This window comes from Notechis scutatus, chromosome 9 (genome assembly GCF_049901735.1).
Source record: "Notechis scutatus isolate UNSWTSFEM ecotype Mainland chromosome 9, rNotScu1.2, whole genome shotgun sequence".
Lineage (NCBI taxonomy): Eukaryota > Metazoa > Chordata > Lepidosauria > Squamata > Elapidae > Notechis > Notechis scutatus.
This window is the reverse complement of record NC_142017.1, coordinates 5,507,297-5,532,829: the sequence shown is the minus strand read 5'-3', so window position 1 is coordinate 5,532,829 and position 25,533 is coordinate 5,507,297. Positions and strand designations below refer to the sequence as shown.

The window sequence follows — 25,533 nt, the reverse complement described above, 5'->3', positions numbered from 1 at the left end:
TACAAAATAAACAACACTGCAGTTATTCCCTTAGTCAAGACGTTGATTTCGCTGAGAAGATATGTACATTTTTTTTAATGATCTTGATATTTCTCACTGTATGTACAAGAGCATCTTAAGTTGTCCATGGAAGGTGTAGTTTAAGATAATCTTAGCAGCACAAAAGTCCAGTACTTTTTTTTTTTTTAATAATATACCTACAAGGCAGAGGGTTTCGAACTAGCAAAACAACACTGTGGGGTTTTCGCTAATCATCTCGTGCTTGTTTACTGTACAGAAACAAACGGACATCTAAGACGACTCCAGTAAAAAAGCACAATACAAAAAAAAGGACCATTTCTAAAAGGGGACAAAAGAAATCTACCTAATCATAATCGTAATCGTAGCCAATTTAATGTGTCGAGTAAAATAAATTGCCAACCAAACCAACGAAAATCAAATTGAGCCCACGATGAAGGAATGGGTATCCTTCGACTTTTTTTTTTTTTTTTTAGCGTGGTCCGTTTTTAATCCTGGGCGCAGAGCTGGTTGTGCAATTAAAGCAACCTCTTTGCCAAGAAAAGTTTCAATCAGGATGGAAGGGCACACAGGTACATACGTTTGTTTTGTGTTTACACGCGCAGGAGAGGGGTGAAGTGTGGCGGAAGGGGCTGGAGGCACCGCACAACCACCAAAACGTTTAGGTTAAAACTGGAAGGAGAGAGATAAATTAAAAAACCAGACCGGAGATCGTCTGGCCAAAACAGACTTGGGTTGCCATAAATGTTACAGCACTCTAGTTAATTAGTATTTACTTCAACTTACAGAACTTTTAACGCTTGCATATCCCTGCAAAGCCATGAACAAACAAACAAACAAAAAAAGTTATTATCACTAATAAATAAGCTGTTTTTAGAACTCTAGATGTCCAACGGGTAGAAAAAGGATGTGTCTTTAATGTTTCTGTGTCGTGGATTTGCCAAAACAAACAAAAACGAACAAACGGAGGGGAGGGGGAAAAACCCGCAACACAACCCCCTCCCCAACCCACTTTCAATTGCAACAAACTGCACAAAAGTATCTGCCACCTTTTGTCCTAACTCGTTACAATCTCTTTGCTGTCCTCCACAAAGCGGGTGAGCCGGAAGCTGGTCCCGTTTTCGCTGCCTGCCATCTTCTCCAGGCCAGCTAGAGGCGCGTTAGGTTCCGAATCCTGGAATTTCTCCAGGCTGCCGGTCAAACCGCTAATGGGGGAGCTGCTGCCATTGCCCAGGCTCCCGGGAACGGGGGCGATCCCCCCATTCTGGATGACTGAGATCTCGTTGGTCTTCATGGCCAAACCATTGGAGAGGGCTGCAGCATATTGATTCCAGAAGCTGGAAGTGTCACCGTTTCCCGACCTCGCGGCCAAATCTTTTGGAAACATGTCTGGAAATTTGACAGGGTTGCTTCCGAGGAAAGTCATGGGCCCGTCCACGGAGAGCCGTCTGCCTCGCCTGGCGGGTGTGCTGTTCCACATGTGCGTTCCCATGTGCACCTGAAAGAGACATGGGTTAGCAGCGGCAGTGAGGTAGGTCAAGGTACTCTTGAGTGCAGTAGCCTCTCTCTTGAGTCTTATTGTCTAAGCCTAAGGGTCTCCAAACTTGGCGATTTGTGAACTTCAACTCCCAGAATTCTTCAGCCAGCATGGAATTCTAGGGAACTGAAACCCATGGGATGAGGAATTCTGGGAATTGAAATCCACAAATCTTAAAGTTGTCAAGTGTGGAGATCCATGGCCTTAAGCTAAGCATAGAACATATAACATAGGATCACAGAGTTGGAAGGGACCTCAGTCTAATCTCCTGCTCACTGCAGGGAGACTCATACCATCCTGGCCAAATGGTTGTCCAGTCTATTTTTGAAAACCTCCAGTGATGGAGAACCACAACTCCCAGGAGGCAGCCTATTCCATTGATTGATTGTTCTCACCGTCAGGAGTTAGTTCCAGGTGGGGTGTCTCTTTAACAAGCTCCCACCCATTATTCCTTGTCCTTCCTTGAGATGCTTTAGAGCAGGGGTCCCCAACCGCCGGTCCATGGACCGGTACCGGGCCGCGGAACAAGTCTTACCGGGCCGCTGGTTGCTGGGCGCCGCCATCTTTTTTTGGTAAAAAAGTGCTTCCGGTGAGCTTTTCCGGGTAGAAAGCTCACCGGAAGCACTTTTTCATCAAAAAAAGATGGCGGCGCCAGCGCTTCCGGTGAGCTTTTCCGGGTAGAAAGCCATTTCTACCCGAAAAAGCTCACCGGAAGCGCTGGCGCCGCCATCTTTTTTGACGAAAAAGTGCTTCCGGTGAGGTCACCGGAAGCACTTTTTCGTCAAAAAAAGATGGCGGCGCCCAGTTGATGCCGGTACCGGGCCGCGGCACCCAGCTGATGCCGGTACCGGGCCACGGCGTCAAAAAGGTTGGGGATCACTGTTTTAGAGACTAAGTCAATCCTCTTTTCTCTTTGACAAGTCTCTCAAGAACTGGAAAATCACTATCCTGTCATCCTCAAGTCTTCTCCTCGATGAACTAGATGTATCTAACACCCTCAACCATTCACCAAATGGTTTGGCCTCCAACATGAGGATGTTATTCCTCCAGATGTAGATGATTTACAACTGAAAATGTTCTTCACTATTGGTTGTCCTACAGCAGCTGGGAGGGACAAATGAGCAACATCTGGATAATCAACTTTGGTCTAAGGTGGGAATAAAGAACATTATCTATCAACATCACCTGACAGTTAAAATAATTAATCAGTAGAACAACTTGCCTCTAGAAGTTGTGGGTGCTCCAACACTGGAGGTTTTAAAGAAGAGATTGGACAACCACTTGTCTGAATTGGTATAGGGTTTCCTACCTGAGCAGGGGGTTGGACTAGAAGACCTCAAAGGTCCATTCCAACTCTGCTATTCTGTCCTGTCCTGTCCCATTCTTATTCTATTCTTATTCTACTCTACTCAACAACTAGAGTTTGAGGAAACTTTAGCTCAAATCAACAGAACAGCAGGATTCTTATCTCTGGCTTTGACTGGGTGAGTCTCTTATCATCATGTCTTATTTTTCTATCCTAGGCAGATCTAAGTGGATCTGAAGATCCACACCACAGAATGACTTTGCTAAAAAAAGAAACAAGTTTGGGATTTGGTCCATGATTGAGGAGGACCCGAGTAAATTTCACAAGGTATTACTGCCTTGAGTTAGTTTCATGTTGGAGAAAAAAATGACCTGAGATGACCTTGAAGTACCATGCTGTATTAATGAATGAGGCCAGAATCCAATTTAGAAGAAGGTCAAGGCTTCACAGATTGAAAAACAGGTAGTCCCTGACTTACGACCACAATGGAGCCCAAGTGAGACATTTGTTAAGTGAGTTCTGCCCCATTTTATGACCTTGTTTCCCCATTAAATTTGCTTGTCAGTAGGACACGAAAAGGTGGACCACATGACCTTGGGACACAGCAATGGCCATAAATATGAACCAGTTGTCCAGCATTCGAATTTTTGAATGGTCACTAAAAACTGTTGTAAGTCGAGGACTAACTGTATTTCTTTGTTTGCTGCTCATCTCACATAAAATTCAAAGTGGAGTCGTAACAGTGTTTAAAATTCTATCCAGTTTTAATATGACCATTTGACATGAAAATGATCCTGGACACTGGTATGTTTTAATTTCATATTTTTTTTGCAACCATTTCTGGAGGAATGCTCAGCCAAGCAATGGGGTGGACAGGAGAACAAAACTCCATTTAAAAATTGCTTTCCCAGCCTTTCAAATTATCAGTGATAAAATCTGGAATCTTAAGCTGCATCTCACAGGTATCTCTACATTTTGAATTTCTATCTTGTGAAGCAGAATTTGGGTCTGCCAGAGAATGGACGTGTCTCTCTCTGTTTTAACACTTGTGCAAGTTCAGAATTGCGAAAAACAGTGTTTAAAATACAGACGAAAAGTGTAAGGAAGGAGTTACAAAAGAAGTCACCACCAGGAAAGGTATGCAGAAGGATTATAAAAAAAAAAGGATTTAGAGAAAACCAATCAATCCCTGGTCCATCAACACTTACAAATATGTTAATCCTTCTCCTCCCACGGTTTTTCAAAAAATAAAAAAAAACCACGTCATTTCTGTATTATGAAGTCACAAGGATAGTAAACACATGACCTCTTCACACATACACAGACATACAAACACATGTAAAGCAGTGGTGGGATTCTACCAGTTTCCCTACTACTTCAGTGAGTGCGCACTTGTGAGGGACAAATCCTGCATTTTTCTCTTGTTTCTCCTCTCAGCTGATCGTTGGGGCTTTTTTTTTTTTTTTACTACCGGTTCAGTCAAACCAGGCCAAACCGGTAGCATTTCACCACTGACATAAAAGTAGTTTTTATTTACGTCTGGCCGCTTAATGACTGTTCGAAGTTCTGATGGACCTATGGGGGGACAGGGGGTATTTATGACCCCAGGTTTGATGTTCCAATAGTCCAAAGTCCCCTTCCCCCATCTGTGGGCCCGCCCCCGCTTCAAATGTTCATCATCTGGGGTGTATTTATGGCTGTTTGCAGTCTCGTGACGGTATTTTTGGATGGTTTTGCCAAACACTGGTATTTACCGTACTTCCAGTTTGCAGCAAAACCCCACCCGTACTGAACTAGAGGTTCACTTAACCACTGTGGATTCATTTAACAACTGCTACAAAAAAGGTTTCAAAATTATTACTGAATTATTTTGAATTATTATTCAAAACTCATGCGTTTTGACCGTGATGGGCAAAATGGTCATAACTCAAACCCTACCCTGTTAAATCCTTTAATCTATTTACACCTAAAAAAAAGAACCTGTTCCTCTATTTTTAAAACATTATACTCTTATTCCAGGATTGGCAATCTAAGGGTTATGTGCTAAATATGATTTCTGGCTGCAATTTTATGACTGCATAAAAAACAAAAGCATGAAAGATATACACCCATCAGAACGTGCTATCACTGTTCCCATTTGGACCATGGTTTCAGAACGCATGGATGCAGCCATTCACAAATCACTTGAAAACCCTACCGGTTATATAGGCAGTGCTCGACTTATGACCACAACTGAGCCCAAAATTTAATATTGCTAAACGAGACATTTACAAAGCTAGTTTTGCTTCATTTTAAGACCTTTCTTGCCACAGCTGTTAAATGAAGCGCTGTAGTTGTTAAGTTAGTAATATGGTTGTTGAGTGAATCTGGCTTCCCCATTGCTTTTGCTTGTCCAAAGGTCGTGAAAGGAGATCACATGAACCCGGGACACTGCAACAGTCATAAATATGAGTCAGTTGTCCAGCGTCTGAATTTTGATCACATAAACCATGGGGTAAGCAGCAATGGTTGTAAGTGTGAAAAATGGTCTTAAGTCACTTTTTCAGTGCTGTTGTAACTTTGAATGGTCACTAAATGAAATATTGTAAGTCGACTACTACCTGTACAGAAGTCCTATTTATCATGCAAAAAGCACTGAGCTAAATCAACAGCCCAGATCCCACATACCACTCATGCTGACCCAGTGAACGCATCATGTTAAGACATGGTTTGTTCACCCAGGATTCCTTTAGGTCAGAGGTCTCCAAATTTGAGAACTTTAAGACTTGTGGACTTCAACTCCCAGAATTCTCCAGCCAACTCCAATTTGGGAACCCCTGCCTTAGGTCCACACCACACACACACTGAGCCATAACACCACGGTTTGCAAAAGACAGTGGGGCTAGATCCACCCAAGAAGGGATGCCGAATACCAAATCAACCCCATTATGGCTTAGTGCAAAATATGATCCCTGTTGGGGGGATGTGACACAAGTGGGCAGCTAAAGAAAAAAGAAAACCAGAGCGTTGTAAGATGGAGGGAAGGAGAGTACCTTAAGGTTGCCCTTGGTGGTGAAAGCTCTTCCACAAATTGTGCAGGCGAAAGGCTTCTCCCCTGTGTGGGTCCTTTCGTGGATCTGCAAAGCACTGGAAGATGAGAAGGTCTTTCCACACGCGTTGCAGAAGTGCTGCTTGGGCGTCCTCCGAGGCAGAGTTGGAAGTAAGACCGGTGATGTCGCCGAAGGCAGCAAAGGTCCTGAAGGAAGCAAGCTGGGCAGTGTCTCTTTGTGGTCCTGAGGAGAGCCATGTACAAAACCGTTGACCTCGGCCTTTATCAGGGACGAGAGAGAGTTTGCAGGTACGATGGAGGAGGAAGAGTTCTGAGCTGGGCCAAGGTTTGAGTTGGGTTCAAAGAGCTGTGATGGTAGATCTCGCATCTGATGTGTCAACATGTGCTGCTTCAAATTACCCTTTGTGGAAAAGCCACGATTGCAGACTGTGCAAATAAACGGTCTCTCTTTGGTATGACTTCTGTAATGAATGTCCAAGGCACTCTGACAAGCAAATGTTTTGCCACAAATGTCGCACGCCGTGTTCTTAAGTTTGCCTCTGTCGCGGAAAGGAAACAACATGCCCAGCGGTTCTTCCTTCACCATTTTTTCTGGGTGGCCCGAGGTCAAGTCCAAAGCACCGCCATTGGCAAAGGCGACAGGCCAACCATTGGCAAAGTCATTCGGTAAAGTCCGTAGTGGTTTGTCTTCGATGCCCGGTGATTTGTAGAAATCCATTGTGCTGTTGGATGGGGATAAGGCCTGCATGGAAGAGGTAGACTCTGAAATGGCAGGACTTCCAGCACTTTGACTTTCCATATCACCACCCACCGATGAAGAATCGTTTGTCATAATGTCCCCTTCGACCGACCCATTTTCCACAGATTTTAAGCTCGCTTGTAGCTGTTCAGCCAGCCCTGCATTGATCATCTTCATCTGGTTTTCTAAAGCAGCAATACTTGATATTTCTGGTGGCAATGGGGAGGATGATAAACTATCTTGAGATGCATCAGCAGATTTAGGGGTGTCTGGTACGCTACTATCAGGACAGTCTTCCATGTTCTCATCAGAGAATGCATCCAGATCATCAAAGGTCTTCTCATCAAACGAGCCCGTGTCAGATTCCATGGACTCGGGATAGTTTTCCGCCACTGGTGTGTTAGGAATCTGGCCCCCCATATGCATCCTGATGTGCTGCTGCAACACAACTGCATTAGTGAACTTTTTCTGGCAGATGGGGCAGGAATGTTGCACTCTTAAGGGTGGCATGGCACGATGGACACTATAATGGGTCTTTAGATTGCCTTTCGTAGTGAAGGCCCGGCCACAGATCTTGCACTTGAAGGGCCTTTCACCAGTATGCGTGCGGTAGTGCATTTTCAGAGCACTCTGGCAACTGAGCACTCGATGGCATATGAGACACTCGTTGGGATCGCTGGCCTTTTTGTCAATATTTTCTACAAGTTGCTGTAGCTTTGAGGTCTCCGAGGCTGGCGTTCCATCCAGCAGCCCTCCAAATGGAAACTTGGCCTTAAACTGGTCGGACATGAGAGGCATCAGAGGACTGGTAAAAGCAACCACGTTGCTGGAATCTGATTCTGCTGCTGGGGAGGTTATAGAGTGGTTCACACTAGAAGAAACACTGGGCATGCTTTCTTCTGGTTTGTTGCCGGAGGACAGCAAAGCACCCATTTCCCCTTCTGCCAGATGCCCATTAGAGTTCTTCCCCGCAGGATCAATGGAGCCAGAGTCGCTTTTAACAGAAGATGGAGGACTAGATGAAGGGTGACTGATAGGAATGGGCTGAGGCTCCTCCATTTTGATAAAAGGTGTCAAACTTGGAATTGTGGGTGGAAGTGGCAGGCCAACAGATGGGGTCAAAGTGGATAACACTGGCTTGTTGTCCAACCAACTGCTGACCGGTTTCTCTGGTGGTATGGACATCCCATAAGGGATCCCCGTACTTGTGGGAATGTTGTCTAAATGCTCTGGCACCGGGTATGGGTTCATTTGAATGTGAGGGTATTTTTCTTTATGCCGTTGGAAGTGGACTTTTAAATTCCCCTTGGTGGAAAACCGGTTCCCACAGATGTTGCATTTGAAGGGCCTCTCCCCAGTATGAGAACGTAAATGGATCTGCAAGGCACTGTCGCTCCCAAAAACCTTCGCACAGAACCTGCACTTATGCTTGAAGAAGGCTTCATCCGAATTAGTTTTTGTTTCAAAAGCGGCTAGATTGGGCGGCTTGTTTTTCCTCTGCTGGGCCAAAGCAGACAATGGGTTTAAGTCCTCTGTGGTTGTTCCGAGATTGGATAAAGGATTGGGGAACACAGAGTTACTAAGAGTGGGTTGAGGTAGAAGAGGATTTGATACAGGGCTTAATAAACTGCTTATTGCAAAAGCTGGCGATGACGACACGGTCCCTGCCGGGTTGCCAAGCGGTGGAACACCAGTGTTCGTAGTCACTTTGTCAGAAGATAACGTAGTAATCGCTGCGGTAGCTAGGCTAATACTTGGAGATAAGCCGCTACTGGATGGAATCATAGTGTTGCCAGAATTGCTCTGAGGTAGCTGTAGAGGAGACAGAAGTTTCATACCACCAATGCTGGCAGATTGACTAGCGAGGCTTTGTGCCAATCCAGCTGCTGCAGCCAGCTGTTGGGATAAATGGGAACTTAATGTTGACAAGGGGTTGGCTGATGCTCGTACTGTACTCTGTGATGGGTTCGGAGACGTCGTTGGCAAGTCTGTGTTCTGGGAAGCCAGCAGTAATATTTGGTGGCGAATTTGTTCAATCAGTTGCAGCTGATGGATCTGCTGCTGTTGCAAAGCCAATAGTTGCTCCATGAGGGCAGGGACGGCCAACTTGTGAGTTGAGGTGCCATTGCAGCGCGCTTCCTGAGAGAACTGGGCCACCGCTACTTTCGTGCTCTGAAGGTTCTCAATGATGACGTTGCTATTGATCATGGAGAAATTGCCCAGCATGGTCAGATCTCCCAGTTGAGGTAGAGAGGTTGTAAGAGCTGAGGTACCCTTGGTGGAGCAGTTACTGCTTGCAATAGTACTGTCGACGGTTTGGGAAGTACTGCTAGTGCTTTTGCTAACACCGGAAGAAGATTCTGTATCCATGGTTCCTTCCTTGTCAAGTTTGCCGTCTCGCTCGGGAATGTTGCTGCCTTCAACTTGATCCACGTTATGATCTGTCTTGTTCTTCCGTTCATCGGGATTATCTTTAGGAGGGCTAGGAGGGAAGGCTTCCGAAGGAGATACAGAGCTTTCATTCACAATTAAAACCAGTTGATTTTTAGTACAGGTCTTCTTGTGCTGTAGCAGGTCCGGTAGTTCAAAGAACTCGGCGCAACATCTGCCACAGACGTGGGCATCCTTTGTCTTGGGGGTCCGGTTGGGTTGACTCTTCTGTGTGTCTCCTACAGATCCAAGGCAAGGGAGGGGAAGATAGATAGATAGATAGATAGATAGATAGATAGATAGATAGATAGATAGATAGATAGATAGATAGATAGATAGAGAGAGAGAGAAGAAGAAGAAGAAGAAGAAGAAGAAGAAGAAGAAGAAGAAGAAGAAGAAGAAGAAGAAGAAGAAGAAGAAGAAGAAGAAGAAGAAGAAGAAGAAGAAGAAGAGGAGGAGGAGGAGGAGGAGGAGGAGGAGGAGGAGGAGGAGGAGGAGGAGGAGGAGGAGGAGGAGGAGGAAGAGGAAGAGGAAGAGGAAGAGGAAGAGGAAGAGGAAGAGGAAGAAGAAGAAGAAGAAGAAGAAGAAGAAGAAGAAGAAGAAGAAGAAGAAGAAGAAGAAGAAGAAGAAGAAGAAGAAGAAGAAGAAACAAAATTAACAATTGTACAGAAACATAAATAGGTTACAAGGATAAAATAAGTCAACCAGAGGAGACATGGAGCTCATCTCGTTCCTAAAAAGTTCTCCCTTTGGAAAACTCCTTTTTGGGAAAAAAAATGTTGGAAAACTCAACCATCTCAACTCAACCAACCCATTTGAATCTAAAGTTCCCTTCAAGCTGGTTCATCTTTGGCTGTTCAAATATCTCTTGGCCGGTCAGCCTACCACTGAATTAATGTGTTGTTATTTAAAGTTTCATGCCCTCCATTTTTGCCAAGATTTTCCTTTTTAACAAGGGACTGCTACCGAGTTATAGCATTTTCTTTCCACGTCACTTAAGGGTACCCCAGTCTGCCATTGCCTTTTTTTAAAAAAGTTGCTAGGGTGAATCTGTAGCAGGGATCTTCAACCTTGGCAACTTTAAGCCTAGTGGACTTCAACTCCCAGAATTCTGGGAGTTGAAGTCCACTAGGCTTAAAGTTGCCATGGTTGGAGACCTCTGATCTGTAGGATAGGATGGGTTTTAGCTTTCTAAAATGATCCTTAAATGTTCAATTTCATAATGGGAAAAGGAGTTCACAACAAAAATTGTGGCATTCATAGATCTGTGCCCATGGCTGGTGCAAGCATGATGACCATATAACATGTGATATAGGTGTTCCACTAGCTCTATTCAGCACAACAACATACGATAATTATTATAATTTTTCTACAAAGAAATGCCTATCTTCTTGCCACAATTTCAGAAACATAAGCACAGAAAAATAGAACATGGAACTTTTGGGCTCTTTTAACTAGGAATTGAGATACAATTGCAATACAACTAGGAATAGAATACAATCCCATATGTATTTGCACAAACCATCCCAGTTCTGCAGGAATAGAGAGTTTAAATCTTTTGGGCACTTCCTGGGTGGAAAATGTACTGTGTCACAATTTGGAGAAATGTGAAGTCTGAAGGATAATGTTCCAATGCTTAAGTCGAACATCAGAAATCAGTTTTCTTTGTGACAAACACAATATAAACTCCTTAAGTTACTCTCCATGAAATGATAGACAGAAAAAGGGGACATTTCAGGAATCTGATGCAATCAGATTAAGGTGTTTATGTACCATGCTCACATTTTCATCTAGGAAGGATCTTCTTCCCTTAAGCCACAGCTTGCCTTTGGATGACACGACTTGCTAAAAGTTGGCAAGAAAACCTGTAGATCTTACAGTTTCCATTTCTTTTTTTAAAGACATTTTAGTGGCCCAGAATAAAATCAAGACTGGACCCCCAAGATGCACACAAGGTGGGATGAGAACAAATATAACGTCACAAACATCCTCCATGGCTGAGTTTTAAGATTGTACAAGTAGATCTTTAAATTGACATTCGTGTTCAAGATTATGGGTCCTTCAAATAATCCATGGTAATATAAAATAGCATGACTTGAACACATGGGGCACACTCCACAACAAGAAATTAATTGTTCTGTCCATTTTGTTCTGTTTATCACCTAGTGATCCATCCAATGGAAAACCAACCATCTGTTGACTCCTTTAAGTTTCCTTCAACTTTGTTCATCTGTGGCTGCTTCAAAAATCTCTTGGGCAGTCACCCTAATCCCTGAAATTAATCTGTCATCCATCAGTTATTGATAAAAGTGAACGGGTTGGGATGGGGAACTCAAGAGGAGGGGGAAAAAAGCACATGTCACCAGAGGTTCAGGTTGTCCACGCAAAAAAACAAAAACAAAAAACAATCTTTTGAGCTCTTCAGGAACACACAAGCTCACAAACAAAACAATCTTTTGAGCTCTTCAGGAACACACAAACTGTTTCTTTTCCCACAAAACTTCTTGTTTTCCATTTGTTCATTCTGTTATTTCTAGGAGCTTTATGGAATAGGAACCGAGCAAGAGAAAAAAAAAGAAGAGAGAGAGAGAGAGAGAGAAGAGAGAGAGAGAGAGAGAGAGAGAGAGAGATGGCCTGTCAAAGAATAATATCCGTGTTTTCACAATCAAGCGTTTGTTGCTTAATCTTTCTCATGATACTTAGCTGAAGATCGCAGTGTTCTTTGAGCTTTATTGTTGCTCAGCAAAGCCCCAAAACAGACTTTCTATGCAATGCAATTTCTTTTCTGATAAACACATTTGGCCTGGCTCCACAGGTGCTTAAACATATGGTTAGCTTTAGCTTACAAAAAGGCCTTTCTCCAAACAAGCCCTCCTGAACCTCTAAGAACTACGGACGGCCTACTGAACCACTGCATCGCTTGCCAACCAGTTCCTTCTTCATCAATAAGATTCGCTTCCAATGCCATTTTTTTAAAAAAAATCATGCTCCTCCTAACCTCACATATACCATGGTACAATGTAGGGTAGCCCCACTGAGAATAGACAGCACCAGCGAAGCCCTTGCAATTTTACTACCAGGCAGATTAGATTAGATTAGATTAGAGCTTCCTATCTATTTTAAAAAACAGCATTAAAAATATGACATTTCTGGACAAGAGAAGGGAGGGGAGAGCGAAGAGCAGCAAATGGGTTAAAAAAGAAAGGGAGAAGATGAGCAGCTCAGGGAAAATGTTGCCATGCAAGAAGAAATCAATTTGGATGGCTCAGGTTGATAATGCCATGCAATCTTTTTCCTTGTCTGTGCAACGCTATCAAAACTCTTTGCTTTTTAACTCTTCTCCCGATGGTTTAAGCGATAGCTCTGAAACCTTTCATTAGTAAGGGAGGGGGTGGGGAAAGTCCCTTTCATTTGAGGTTTGTTATCAACCAGTTGCTGCTTTTTTTCTTATCGCCAAGAAGATCCATTTGTAAATTAAACGTTATCCCCCTCCTCCAAAAAAAGAAAAAGAAAGAAAAATTCTTCCTCTGCCTTCAAACTCCCTGATCTTATTGAAAAGAAGGATGGTTCCCTATTGTTCTCACAGCATGAGGACAAAAAATTCTCTTGTACAGATTGTGTGTGGTCAACTTAGAAAGGCAGGGAGGGGGGGGGGAAAGCCCATTTAATTCAAGGATTACCTCCCTCCCCACTTCTCCTGCGACACTAAAATCAGATAATAGGTAGTTTCCATGACTTCCAAATTAAATCTTCGAAGGGAGGGGCCGGGAGAGAAACATTAAAAAGTTCTGAGGATGGAGAAGACAAAAAAAGGGAGATAATATAAAATCCCCCCCCCCTTTTCTTTGATAAGTTAAAACCAATCCAAGTTCAAAACAAGTCGTTGTTGGGCTTATCAAAAAAGAAAGAAAGAAAAAGAAAAAAAAAGAAAAAACCGCGTTCGATTCTGTTTTCTTTTAAAGGCCGTAGAGTTTGTGACATTGGTGCCAGATGGATACTTTTGTTTTAAGTTTATACCCTGTCTCCAGAGTTTTGAAAACAGAGGGGGGTGGCAAAAAAAAGTTGTGTGTTGAAGTTAGTAACTAGGAATCTATTTAACCTAGGAACATTTGACCATCTCGTCTCTTAGCAGACGTACGTGATTAGAATTTTAGGACTTTTGGCAAGAAGACGTCAAATATTAAATGCAACAATTTGTATATACTGTTGTGCTTATTTTATTGCCTAACACAACGTATACTTTTGCGTATATGCCTGTGTGCGCGCACACAACACAACACACACTCAATTTAAAAGCACGGTATTTTTTGACAACTAATCTTAAATGCTTCTATCCCTTTCAGATGCTCATTTCAAAAACCAAGAGGAACCCATTCTGAATACTGTCAGGTGAAAAACATTTTTCTCTTCTCTTCTCCCATTTCCATATCTAATGGTGAGGCTTCCCTCTACGTTTCCAGCCAATTATAAAGCAACAAAAGCCATTCTGTTTATTCACACATTTTGAACAAAATGCATTAAAACTATTATGTCAGCATGTTCTATTAAGCTCGGCATTCAGTCGAAAAATACTTTTTCAACCAGATCACATTTATCAAAACATAAAGCCCACTTTAAAACATGGTTTTGCTTGGTCAGCTGTGCTTAGACAAATAATGACAGATTCAGAAACTAACTAACTAGTGAGGAAAATCAAAAAAAGCAACTGATGAATTATATGCAGAACAATGGATTTGCTTCCAATCTATAGCACGCCTGTGCTAAAAAAAATATCAAAACGTGTCTTAAATCCTCCTCTTCACCTTTATAAGGCTGCCTTATCTGCCTAATTTGCAAAAAGACACTGTTCTATATTTTACCCTACCAACATTTTTCTCTCTTTTACTAGAAAACAAGTAAAAAGGCTCAAATATCAAACAGAGAATGTGTGCAGTTTTTCTAGAATTGTCCATACTTTCTCTAATAGTCAGAAACTATGACCCACATGCTAACATTAGACATTTCATTTATTTTGGAAAAGGGAATGCTATTGCTTTTAGGAAAATATGGTGTATATATTTTGTATAAAAAAAACAACAACAACCAAGTTTTCTTTTCTTTTTTTTAAATTCCTGCAAAAATTTTCCCCAAAAGAATACCTGAAAGGACTTTTCCCCCCAAATTAAATCTCACAAACTTTACATTTCCCAATGTTCAAAATAAAAATATATTTTTTAAAAAATATGAAGATACATTTTTAATAACATCTAGCCACACTTCTAGTTTTGATAGAAACCAGGAAATTCTCACTAGCTTCAACCCTTGTTCAAAATCAATTTTTAAAGTTTAGAGATGCTTCTTGGGTGCAATTTGCATAGAAGGTGGTTTAGGGCCTTGGGAATGGTGTGATGCATAAACTCTCTCTCTCTCTCTCCTCCTCCTCCTCCTGCTGCCTTTTTAAAAAAAAGCCATTCTAAGGGGGAAATATATATATATATATATATATATATATATATATATATATATATATATATATATATATATATATATATATATATATATATATATATATTAATCGTAGCAACTGGAGACATAGTTATCCCAAACAATGGAGCCTCGTCACCTGACAGTGAGATTTCCATGTTCTTGTGTCTCTTATGATAGAAAAGTTTAAATGAATTTTCAATCCACACGTTTGAAACAGAAAACGCACCAATCCATCCAAGCCAAACAAAATAATAAGAAAGGTAAGACTACAATCTTGTTCTCTTTAAAAAACACACAAACCCTGCAAATTATCCAAGAAACTTTATGCTGGCAAAGGCCCCTATTCCCAAATCAGCTGCAGGATTTCCAATCTGTTGGTCTCTCTTAAAAATGGTGAGAACTCTGCTGCCAACTCAAAAAACTATTTCGGTATTGGCCTCATGGAAACGAGGGGTTCTGCATGACTTTTGGAGACATAGGCCCGACCACAGAAACGCAAATATAAAATTATCTTGCACCATTTTGGAAAAGGAATAATAAACGCCCCCATCAAGGTGTCTTCAGGCAGCTCTTTAAAAGTTTCCAAGCTTCCTGAATAACAGCCTTTGAAGTTCATTCCTCCACATTACCGAGAATAGATTTTTATATTCACCAAGAGAAAATGAGGTTAAGGTTTTAGGCCAGGCACCCCTCTTCTCTAATGTACACAAACACACACAACACACACACCCCTCTTCCAACTCAATCTTTACAATTCCCACTTGCACTTCTGCTGGAAATGAAATCAGATTTCAACATGGTTTATAATACTTCCAAAAGACATGATTAAAAAGGGACTTTTCCTGAGTTTTGACATGCTCCTGTCAATTGTTTGCATTAAAACCAGGGAGAGGAGTTGGGGCATGGATTTTATACACATACAAACATACATACATATGTTCGTACATACATATATATAATACGAATTCATGCCCCAACTCCTGTTTTATACATATATCATTATATATGTGTTCTTTTTTTAAACCCTCTCAGAAAAAGTTGGTTCCACTGGAGATTGAATACGCAAAGACTATGGCCCATTAACAAAAATAACAACAAATGCATTTCAGTTGCAAAACGAAGTAACAGACCAGACTAGCGATTATTTTTCTAAAAAAAAACCCGAGAAAGAATGGATTCATTCTTCAGAATGAAGGGGAGAAAAAACGAATACTAGGTGGTGGGGTTCACTTGCAACAGTTTTTCTTCCCCCTCCCCCCCTCCATCAAACTTGGGAAGAGTTTAATCGTGGCAGGCCCAAAATAAATCGGAGTGGATGGAGGGCCAGTTGATCGACCTAATATATCTCAACTTCAGCTCCGTAAACATTGGCAAAGGAGCAAGAAACCGGATCCTACTCATCTGGTGGTAGAAAGGTGCCAAAAAAATAAAAAAAAAATGGAGCCGCTACAATCGCCTGTCAATCTTCTCTTTGGGGGTTCCGATATCCAGAGGCGTAACAAGGGAATGAGAGTTAGTCAAAGAAGCCGGAGCTGATAAGGCGAAGCTAAAATCAACTACCTACTTCCTGCTAAGTGACTGGCAAAAGTCTCTTTGGAGGTCACCAGCTGAGAGATTGAACTGGCGGCATTGTCATCTGAACTTTGTCACCTTTGGCTGGGAAGGAAGCTGGCAAAGGTTAAAACATCTGAACTCTTCACTTCTCTCTAGCTCCAGTTGGTCGGGTTTTCCTTGGCAAGTTTTTCCCTCTTTTCCTCAATCCAGCCCAGTTCCAGAATCCAAGTGGTGGTTTTTACCAAAAAATTCACAAGACTTGGAAAAAGCCAGGTTGTCCAATCCCTAGACTGGTTTTCTTGACGCACACTTTTTGCCCTCTCTCTGTGTGTGTCTCCCTCTCCTTCTCTCTCTATCTCTCCTTCTCTCTTTCTCTCTCTCTCTGTCTCCCTCTCCTTCTCTCTTCTCTCTCTCCCCCCCTTTTTTTTTCAATCCCCCCATCCCCCCATTTCCATTTGCTTCTTCCTTTTCTCCACCTTTGGTCGGCCGGATTTGCTGCTCTGATAAAAAAAACCAACGTTTTTTCTACATGTACCGGGACACATTTTCTTTTTTTGAAGAAGAACTTATCAAACAAAACAGCCAGAAGTGTAAATATGGTGGAAGATTGGGGCTGGTGGGAGGAACCAGGGAGGGAAGCTAGAGAAAGAGGATCTGTTTGTGAAATAGCCCCTTTGAGATAATCGGCCGAAAATTAAATGAAGTTTGCAGAGGACAAACCGCCTAACAGTAAGGGATGTTTGGATGTTTTGAGAATGTCAAGCACTTTTTTTTTTCACATAGAACTTTTTAACTGAAATGGAGACAAGCTTTCCCCATTGAAAAACTTTTTTTTTTTTAAAAAAAGCCCAGCCATTTAAAAATTATTTACCTCTAAGCAGAAACACAAAGGGCCATTAAACAAGTTAATCCTGGCATATCAAACCAAGTTGCTTTAGAAGTTTCTGACTGAAGAATGGAAAATGTCAACTAATTGCAGCAACCATCTTTGGAAGAATATCTAATCATAAATATCTAATCATAAAAGGCTTTTTTTAAGCCTTTAAAAAAGTTATGATTACAAAGCTCACACTAAAAGCAGTTATAACTTGGGCAGGACTTGCACAGATAAAAGAAAGGAGATTAAAATATTAAATCATAACCATTTCTAATATTTTGCCTAGAACAAGATGAGATTGTGTAAAGACAGCACACCCCAGATAGGTGTGCTTTCTCCCAACCTTGTAGAATAATTCTGCAAGAAAACATATTTTTGTAGCACACACTTTTAAGAAACTGCAGGAAAAAAGAAAAAGCACAGCTCAAAAAGAAGCTGAAATCCCAATAAGTTACAGAATTACTCTATGAGTTTGCATATTTGAGTCAGTAGTAAGTTCTATTCCATTGAACCTTGCAGGAAAGTAATGATGAAATAATCTTAATTTTTTTTTTAAAGTAACACAGCAGAATGCTGTGTGTATTCCCATTAGCAAGATTTAACTTGTTGAATATGCTTTAAAATTTCAACTGTTTGATTCTCCTCTACCCCCCAGAGGTGTTACTAAATGAAGGGGTGGGGGGAAAAATAGGGAGAAAAAGATCAGATCAAACTGTTATTATAGTTAACTGAGCAATAGCATTTAATTCAAACTAGCAGAAAAACAAAAGAACAAGACAATGCAGGCCAAAAACTTTCAAACACCTGATTCACAACAGAGATTGCTAAAAAAAACAACACCAACAACCCCAAATCATCACATGAAGAGACATTCTGTTTGTAATAAATAATATATTGGTGTTTTTTTTTCAACAGCCATCAAGATCAGCTTTTAATTACCCCCACCTAATCTCACTTTGATACTCTGACTGTAGGCTACACACAGTTTCCAAAAATGCATGTTCCTGAAAAATAGATGAAACGCAAAGGCAAATTGCCTTGACAGATGGCGTTCACTAAAGTTCGTCCACTGTATACTATTATTACAATCCTGTTAACACTATTACAAAGCATCGCCTGCAGGCAACTTAGCCGAACTATGTAAGGCAGTACTAAGCTAGATGTACTGCTGGCAATAGAGTTATTGGGAGAAGAAGAAAAGGAGGGAAACATTTCTGCAACTCCCTGCTCTTTTGAGAGAGAGGGAGGGAGGGAGGGAGGGAGGGAGGGAGGGAAGGAAGGAAGGAAGGAAGGAAGGAAGGAAGGAAGGATTATTTAATCGAAGCAAGCCAGCAACTAAGAAAACGGAATTGTCATTTTCCTCCATAGCAATATGTTTTGACTAAAACTGATTTTTCTCCCCTCTTAGCACATCACTGAACAGGAAAAGCCTGGAGAGATAAAATTACTTTTTCTTCATATCAAACCTGGATCCAGACATTAAACTATAAGGGGGAGGGATATGGCTAACAAACGGAAGATCCTGCCAAGGCCTAAACAGAAGGGGGGGGAGAAATAAGAGAAAGAAAGAAAGAAAAGAAAGAAAGAAAAAGAAAAAGACATAGAATGAGAGGGAGAAAGAAAGAAAGAAAGAAAGAAAAGAAAAAAAATATCTTTAGAAATTCAGGGTGGAAAAGGGATGGAACCGAGATCTTCCTCAAAAGAAGAGGTTTGACTCAGTTTGAAAATCACAGAATTCTTTTGTTACAAGTTCTTTTGGAAAACCTTCCCTCAACAAAGGAACAGGACTTCAAGTATTCTGCTGAAATTTACACCTGGGCTTAGAGACAAACATAGCAGTGAACACAGAGAAGACTTCCTCTAGCCCAGCTTAAAGGGGTATCCCCCTCTTTTAAAGAAAGTGCTCAAAAATGTCTCCAAACCCTCACACAATGTCTGCCAAGGATTTGAGAAGTTATAGAAAAGAACTCTCTTTTTTTTTAAAAAAAAAAAGAAAGAAAGAAAAAGGGGGGAAAAAAGAAAAATTGAAATAAGTCGATAATTAAAAAAAAATTCTTGAAGAAAAAGTTGACTTGCTTGCTTGCATCTTTGAGTGGCTGAGTTAGTTCTCAAAACCTTTTTCAAACCTCTTGAACCTCATGAAAAGAATAAGCGAGGGAGGGAAGGAGGGATACAGTGGAGGGGCAGTGTGTGAGATGGGGGAATGGATAGGCACACACACACACACACACACCCCTCTTCTACTTCTGGCCGGCTAGGATGCTGAAAAGTTTGGGTGCTGGGAGAGCTTGTTTACCAACAATGCTTGTGTGTGTGTGTATGTGTGTGTGTGTGTGTGTGTGTGTTCCTATCATGTACTGTGGAGGAGAGAAGCAGAGTTTGGGGCACAATATATATATTTTCAGATAGTGGAAGGAACATTTTCCCCTCCTTACAAAAGAGACCCAAAAGGAAAATGATCACAGTTATGCCCGTGTATGTATGTTTGTATGCATATGTGAGATAGATAGGTAGATAGGTAGATCGGTAGATAGGTAGATAGATAGATAGATAGATAGATAGATAGATAGATAGATAGATAGATAGATAGATAGATAGATAGATAGATAGATAGATAGATAGATAGATAGATAGATAGATAGATGAATGAATAGGAAAAACAGCATCCCTCCAAATGTATTAGCACAAATGCTAGGAAGTTTTAAAGCCACATTTCTTTCTTGGTGGGTCCAGTAAGGCCTGGGAGGAGACATCCCAAACAAGAGAAATTATCATTTCCACCCGGGCCTCTCTCTTTCCCCCCCTCTCTTTTCACCTCCCACCCCCAACTGCTAATCCCAGTTTAAACACAATTTAATCTTTGTATGTGTGCCTAAGCAGATACAACTCTCCCCCTGCACCTTAGAAACTTGCAGGCATTCCTAGATACGCGAGAACGCCCGTGGAAGAAAATCCCCCCGCCAAAAAAAAAAAAAAAGATTTAAAGGGAGAGAAAGGGAAAAAGAGAGGATCCCACGCCGATACTTCCAAGCGTGGCCTGGAGATCCACCCGATCCGCTTCTCCTCCGCACACACACACACAATAAAGTGTTTCTGAAAAGCCGGGTTTTGTTTTCTACGTTTCTTTTCTTCTACCTTGCGTCTTGCCAAGGAGCCGAAGCAAGTTGGGAGGCTCGGTTCGCCCCCAACCCACCTCCGAATCTTCTTCAATATTAACCCACCCAAGTTTATTCGCAAGCTTCGCCAACGACGGGTGTGGATTAGCCGAATATCCAACAAACGGAGAAAGGAACAAACAAACAAACAGCGCGTCAACCTCGGAGCTAACGAGATCATCTCCCCACCGCCACCTCCGCTTTTCCTTCTCCAGAGGGGAAAAAATAATAATCTGATCAGATTCTCGGAGCCGGCCGTGAAATTGGCGTGGATAGAAGAGATGAAGAGAAGAAGAAGGAAGGAGGAGAAGGAGAAGAAGGAGAAGAAGGAGGAGAAGAAGGAGAAGAAGGGAGAAGAGAAGGAGGAGGAGGAGGAGGAGAAGGAGAAGGAGAAGAAGGAGAAAAAGAAAAAGAAGAAAAAGAAGAAGAAGAAAAAGAAGAAGAAGAAAAAGAAGAAGAAAGAAGGAGAAAATCACCCGGTTCCAGCTTGTCCCCTTTTCTGCTGTATCCCTCTCCCCATCCTCTCCTCCGCCCCATCACTCAGAAATAAGCCCCCTCGCTCGCTTAGCCTCCTGCCCCGCTTTCCATCCGCGCGCGATCCGACGCCGACGCGCTCTCGGCACCCGAGAAAAGTAAAGGCGATCCGCAACAGGGGGGGAATCCACCTCGCCCGACGCCCACTTTCCTGGAGCAAGGGCAGGTTGCCAGCAAATCAAGTAATCTTTTCCCTGCCCTCCCCCCCCCGCCCCCCGATTTTCCCCGCGCAACTTTCTCCGGCGCTCAGATTCCCACGGCCGCCGAGTGCCCGCGAAGCGCGGCTGAGTCCCCCCCCCCCCTTTTTTTTTCTTTTCCGCGCGGTGCCTTTCAGAGCAGATTCCAAAGAGGATTGAGCGCAAGTTTGAGAGAGGGAGAGAGAGGAGTGAGGGAGAAAGAGGGAAGGAGAAAAAGAAAAAGAGAGAAAGAAAGGGAGAGGAATAGAGAGGAAGAGAGAGGGGGGTGGTGGCAGTGGGAAGGAGGAGAGCTGGCCGGCTGGGAAACTTTCCGGCGCCGGTGGATGCCGCGCAAAGCCCGAACAAGCCGGCGAACGGATCGCACTCACCCATCTGCGCCGGGAGGGAGCAGAAAAGCCGCGCTCGTCTCTCTCTTTCTCTCTCTCTCTCTCTCTCTAACGAAATAATTTTACGCGCCGCAGCCGGGAAAAAAAACACCAAAAACCCGTGGGTGTTTTGCTGGGAGTGTGTGTGTGTGTTTTTTTCTTTCCCCTCTTCCTGGCTAAAATTTAAGGGAAGGGGCCGATGGAGAGGGGGGACTTGGGATCGCTCCGGCGCAGCCTTTGCAACCGGTTTTTTTTTTCCTTGCGGGGTGGGGGGAGAGGATGGCGAGGGAAAGGAGGGAAGGCAGGCAAAGAAGGGGAGGGGGCGGTAAATTTGGGAAGAAAGATCTTGTTTTTTTATTCGCCAGAGGGTCAGGCCCGGGTCTCTTCTGCCATCCCCGTCCCTGCAAAGAAAGGAGGGACAATCCTGGGAGTGATCTTCTTTTTTTGATTGGGGGGGGGGTATTCAGAGAATCAGCCCCCTCCCCACCTGGGTCCTGCAGCGCCTTTTCCCTAAAGACCTTCTTTATCTCCCCCCCCCACCGCCTCCACTTTCCAAGCTCGGCTTTCGAGTTACTTGAGTACGCACGGTGGTAGGTCCGCGTGTTTAAAGAGGGGAGCCCAAATCGTGAGAGATCCGGTTCTCGGCTGGGCAGATCGGCCAAAGGATCCAGTCCGAGCAAGACCGATGGGGTGGGGGAGGGCTGGAGTGTGTGTGTGGGGGGGGGGCAAAGAAAGAAAGAGACACAGAGAAAGAGAGCCCAGAAACGGTCCAACCTAGCCGGGATCCCACCGCGCGAGAGGAGAAGGCATCCAAACCCCCCAGTGGGACCAACTTTTTACGCGTCCTTGCACTTTCCCACCCCCGGGGAAAACAAAACCAGCGTCCTTTTATTTTTCCTCCTCGTTTTGCTGTCCCCCTCCCCCTTTTTATTTTCTTCCCTCCCCCCTCTCTTCCCGGGCCGCCTTTCCATCCTTCTCTTCTAAGCCCCTTAAGGTAGGTAAGTTTCTTTGCGTTTCTTTGGGCAAATTGAGAGCGATTTTTTTTTTGGAGGGGAGGGGGCGGTCGAAGAGAGGGGGGAGCTGACGCAGGCTTCTGGGAAGTAAGGCAGATCTCTCACCGGAGATCCTCGGGGAGGGGGCCACCAATGCCTTGGGCAGGACCCCCACCACCCACAAAAAATACCCTCCCAGGCAACCGGGCAGGTCTTTCTCTTTCTTTCTTTCTTTCTTTCTTTCTTTCTTTCTTTCTTTCTTTCTTTCTTTCTTTCTTTCTTTCTTTCTCTCTCTCTCTCTCTTTCTCTCTCTCTCTCTGGCCTCCCCCCCCAAAAGAGAGACCCCCCCCCACAGCCAGGTCACCCCTCCCCTCCCCGATCCAAGCCCCCTCACCGTTGCGTGGAGCTTGCGAGGCCAGCTCGGGGTCGGATTGGAAATGCTGCGGCTTCGCCTGTTTCCTCCGCGACATGCTGGCTCAAACATCAGCTGGGGCCGAATAAAAATTACGAAAAAAAATCTTCTCAAAATTACGGAAATCCAGCCTGCCCCCCACCCTCACCCTCTCCTCCTCCTCCTCCTCCTCCTCCTCTTAGCTCTTCCCCTCCCTCCTCCTCCTCCTCCTCCGGCTTGCCCGATCCTCCGCGCACCGCGCATGTGTCCTGCGATAATTGTGATTATCAATAATGCACCGCGATTAATCATACAGGGGGACGCTTTGAAAAGGCGATTGGCACGGGGCCAGCTCTATTCAAACCCGCTCGCCTTAATCAATTAGCCGCTGATTGGGCGGAGACCCTTGTCGCTCCCAGGCGGCCGCCCAATCAGGAGACCCAGGACGCAGGACCCATCGCCCGCCCCTCCCTCTCTCTCTCTCTCTCTCTCTCTCCTTCCCACCCTCCCTTCCAGAAAAGCTGTTTGGATACAGTTGTGTGTTTTGTTTTGCTTTTTTTTTTTTTTTTCGGTTGTTTTGCTTTTTGGGTTGTTTTTTTTTAACCTTCTGAGCAACTCGCCGGGCCTGTTACTATAGGAATGAGCTGCAAGAGACCCCCGCCTCCCTCCCCCCTCCCTCCCTCCCCGTCCCCAACTTTTTGGGGTCCTTTTTTGGAGGAGGGAGGGGAGAAGATGAAAAAAAAATTGCTTTCTTCTTCTCTTCCTCCTTTTTTCTTGGCAAGTTGGAGTTTGGTTTTGTTTTTAAAAGTCCGGGATCCGGGACTTTGGGTTTTGTTCAGGAGCGAATTGCGAATTCGAAGCCCTTTTTTGCGGGGTAGGGTAGGTAAGATGGGGGCGAGCCCCGTTTTCCAACCCCGGCCAGGATTGCCGGGCCTGGGGAAGGGGAGGGAGGGGAGGAGAAAGGGAAGGAGAGGGAAGGGGGCAGACCCGTTCCTCTTTCATCTCCCCCTTTGCTTGCCAAAGGCACCCCGGAGACTCGAGGAGTGGAGTTCCTAGAAAGCCGGGCTCCGTCCCAAGCTGGGATCCCGGGATCTGGCCGGGAGATGCTCCCCGCTGGGAGGGAGGAGGATGCCTTGCACCCCAGCCCCACACAGCTGGGGAAGAGGGGGCAGGCCTGTTCGGGGGCAGATGGGGAGGTGGAGGGAGGGGTCCTTCTCTATCTGCAAAGGGGGTGAGAGAAGGAGAAGTGGGGGGCAGTTTCTGAACCTCCAAACTTGGGCTGGGGCTGGACTTTTTGGGGGGTAGAGGGAGGAAAAGGGGGGGCAGATGGGGAGATGGAGGGAGGGGTCCTTCTCCAGCTGCAAGAAGGGGAGGTGAGAGAAGCAGTGGGGTGGCAGTTTCTGAACCTCCAAACTTGGGCTGGGGCTGGACTTTTTTGGGGTAGAGGGAGGAGGAAAAGGGGGCAGATGGAGAGATGGAGGGTCCTTCTCCAACTGCAAGAAGGGGAGGTGAGAGAAGCAGTGAGGGGGCAGTTTCTGAACCTCCAAACTTGGGCTGGGGCTGGACTTTTGGGGGGGTAGAGGGGAGGAAAAGGGGGCAGATGGAGAGATGGAGGGTCCTTCTCCAACTGCAAGAAGGGGAGGTGAGAGAAGCAGTGGGGTGGCAGTTTCTGAACCTCCAAACTTGGGCTGGGGCTGGACTTTTGGGGGGGTAGAGGGAGGAAAAGGGGGCAGATGGGGAGATGGAGGGAGGGTCCTTCTCCAACTGCAAGAAGGGGAGGTGAGAGAAGCAGTGGGGTGGCAGTTTCTGAACCTCCAAACTTGGGCTGGGACTGGACTTTTTGGGGGTGTGTGTGTGGGGGTGAACCGTCCACTGGAAGGAAAGAGGGAAAACTCGTCCTCCTTACCGGCCTGCCTCGCCTTCCTTGCTAGCCAGAGACCCCCACGCAGGACGCTGGGGGAAGATCCGCGGCTGTCACTCGCAAACTTTCTCTTCCTCCCCCCGCCCCGCCGCCGCCGCCGCCCCCCCTCACTTTTCGCGACCAGCCGCGGCTGCCACGGCAGCCTCCCCGCGCACCAACCGCCTGGCTCGCGGGGCTGGCCGGGCAAAGCAGCTGCGCGCCCATTTGGGGCTGCCCAGAGCTGGGGGGGGGAGCAGTCCCTGGGGAGGGGCGGGGCTCCCTCAACCGGGGCCCTCTCCCCATTTCCAGGGTGAGGCAAACCAAGACTGTGGAAATACCCCCCAATCATTCTCCCTTCCCCCTCCTTCCTCCCTCCCTGCCTCCACCCATCCATCATGGAACCCCGAAGTGGAGGGGGCTGAAAATAGGAAGCCCCTCCTTTCTCCCTTTCTCTCCCCCCCAGGGTCCCTCTCCCCGGGACAATTCTTAAAAACTTTTCTTTCTTTCTTTCTTTCTTTCTTTCTTTCTTTCTTTCTTTCTTTCTTTCTTTCTTTCTTTCTTTCCTTTCCTTTCCTTTCCTTTCCTTTCCTTTCCTTTCCTTTCCTTTCTTTCTTTCTTTCTTTCTTTCTTTCTTTCTTTCTTTCTTTCTTTCTTTCTTTCTTTCTTTTCTTTCCTTTCTTTCTTTCTTTTCTTTTCTTTCTTTCTTTCTTTCCTTCTTTCTCTTTCTTTCCTTCTGTCTTTCTTTTTTTTTTCTTGTCCACCACCTTCCTAGCCCCTGAGCGAGCCGGGGAGTGGGCGGGCTTTCTCCCAGAGGCCGCTCCGGTTGGCTGTGGGGGGAATCAGTCTCTTGGAGAAGGCGGCGGGAGGAGGGTGGGTGGGTGGGGTGGCGGAAGCGAGCGAGCTGGTCTCCTGGGCCGAATCCTGGGGACAGGGGAGGCGGGGCCTGGGGCCTGTGGGCGGGGTTTGGAGGGAGAGGCGACAGCCGCCTTAAGGCGACACTTTTCATTCAGGGCCTTGTGGTCC

At 44.6% G+C, this 25,533-nt stretch overlaps 1 protein-coding gene across 2 annotated transcripts; it reads right to left on the bottom strand.

The window, feature by feature from the left end:
* On the bottom strand, positions 1-24,586 carry SALL1 (spalt like transcription factor 1). 2 transcript variants are annotated; one of them, XM_087971470.1, is made up of 4 exons: positions 24,517-24,586; positions 22,614-22,706; positions 5,894-9,318; positions 1-1,516 (listed from the first exon to the last, which is right to left on the bottom strand). In XM_087971470.1, the coding sequence occupies exons 2-4, from the start codon at positions 22,687-22,689 to the stop codon at positions 1,076-1,078; spliced, it is 3,942 nt and encodes a 1,313-aa protein (XP_087827596.1). In that variant the 5' UTR covers positions 22,690-22,706; positions 24,517-24,586; the 3' UTR covers positions 1-1,075. The 2 variants fall into 2 exon arrangements, with proteins under 2 accessions (XP_087827596.1, XP_087827597.1); XM_087971471.1 differs by lacking the exons at positions 22,614-22,706; positions 24,517-24,586 and adding an exon at positions 21,231-22,126.
* Positions 24,587-25,533: the final 947 nt, after the last annotated feature.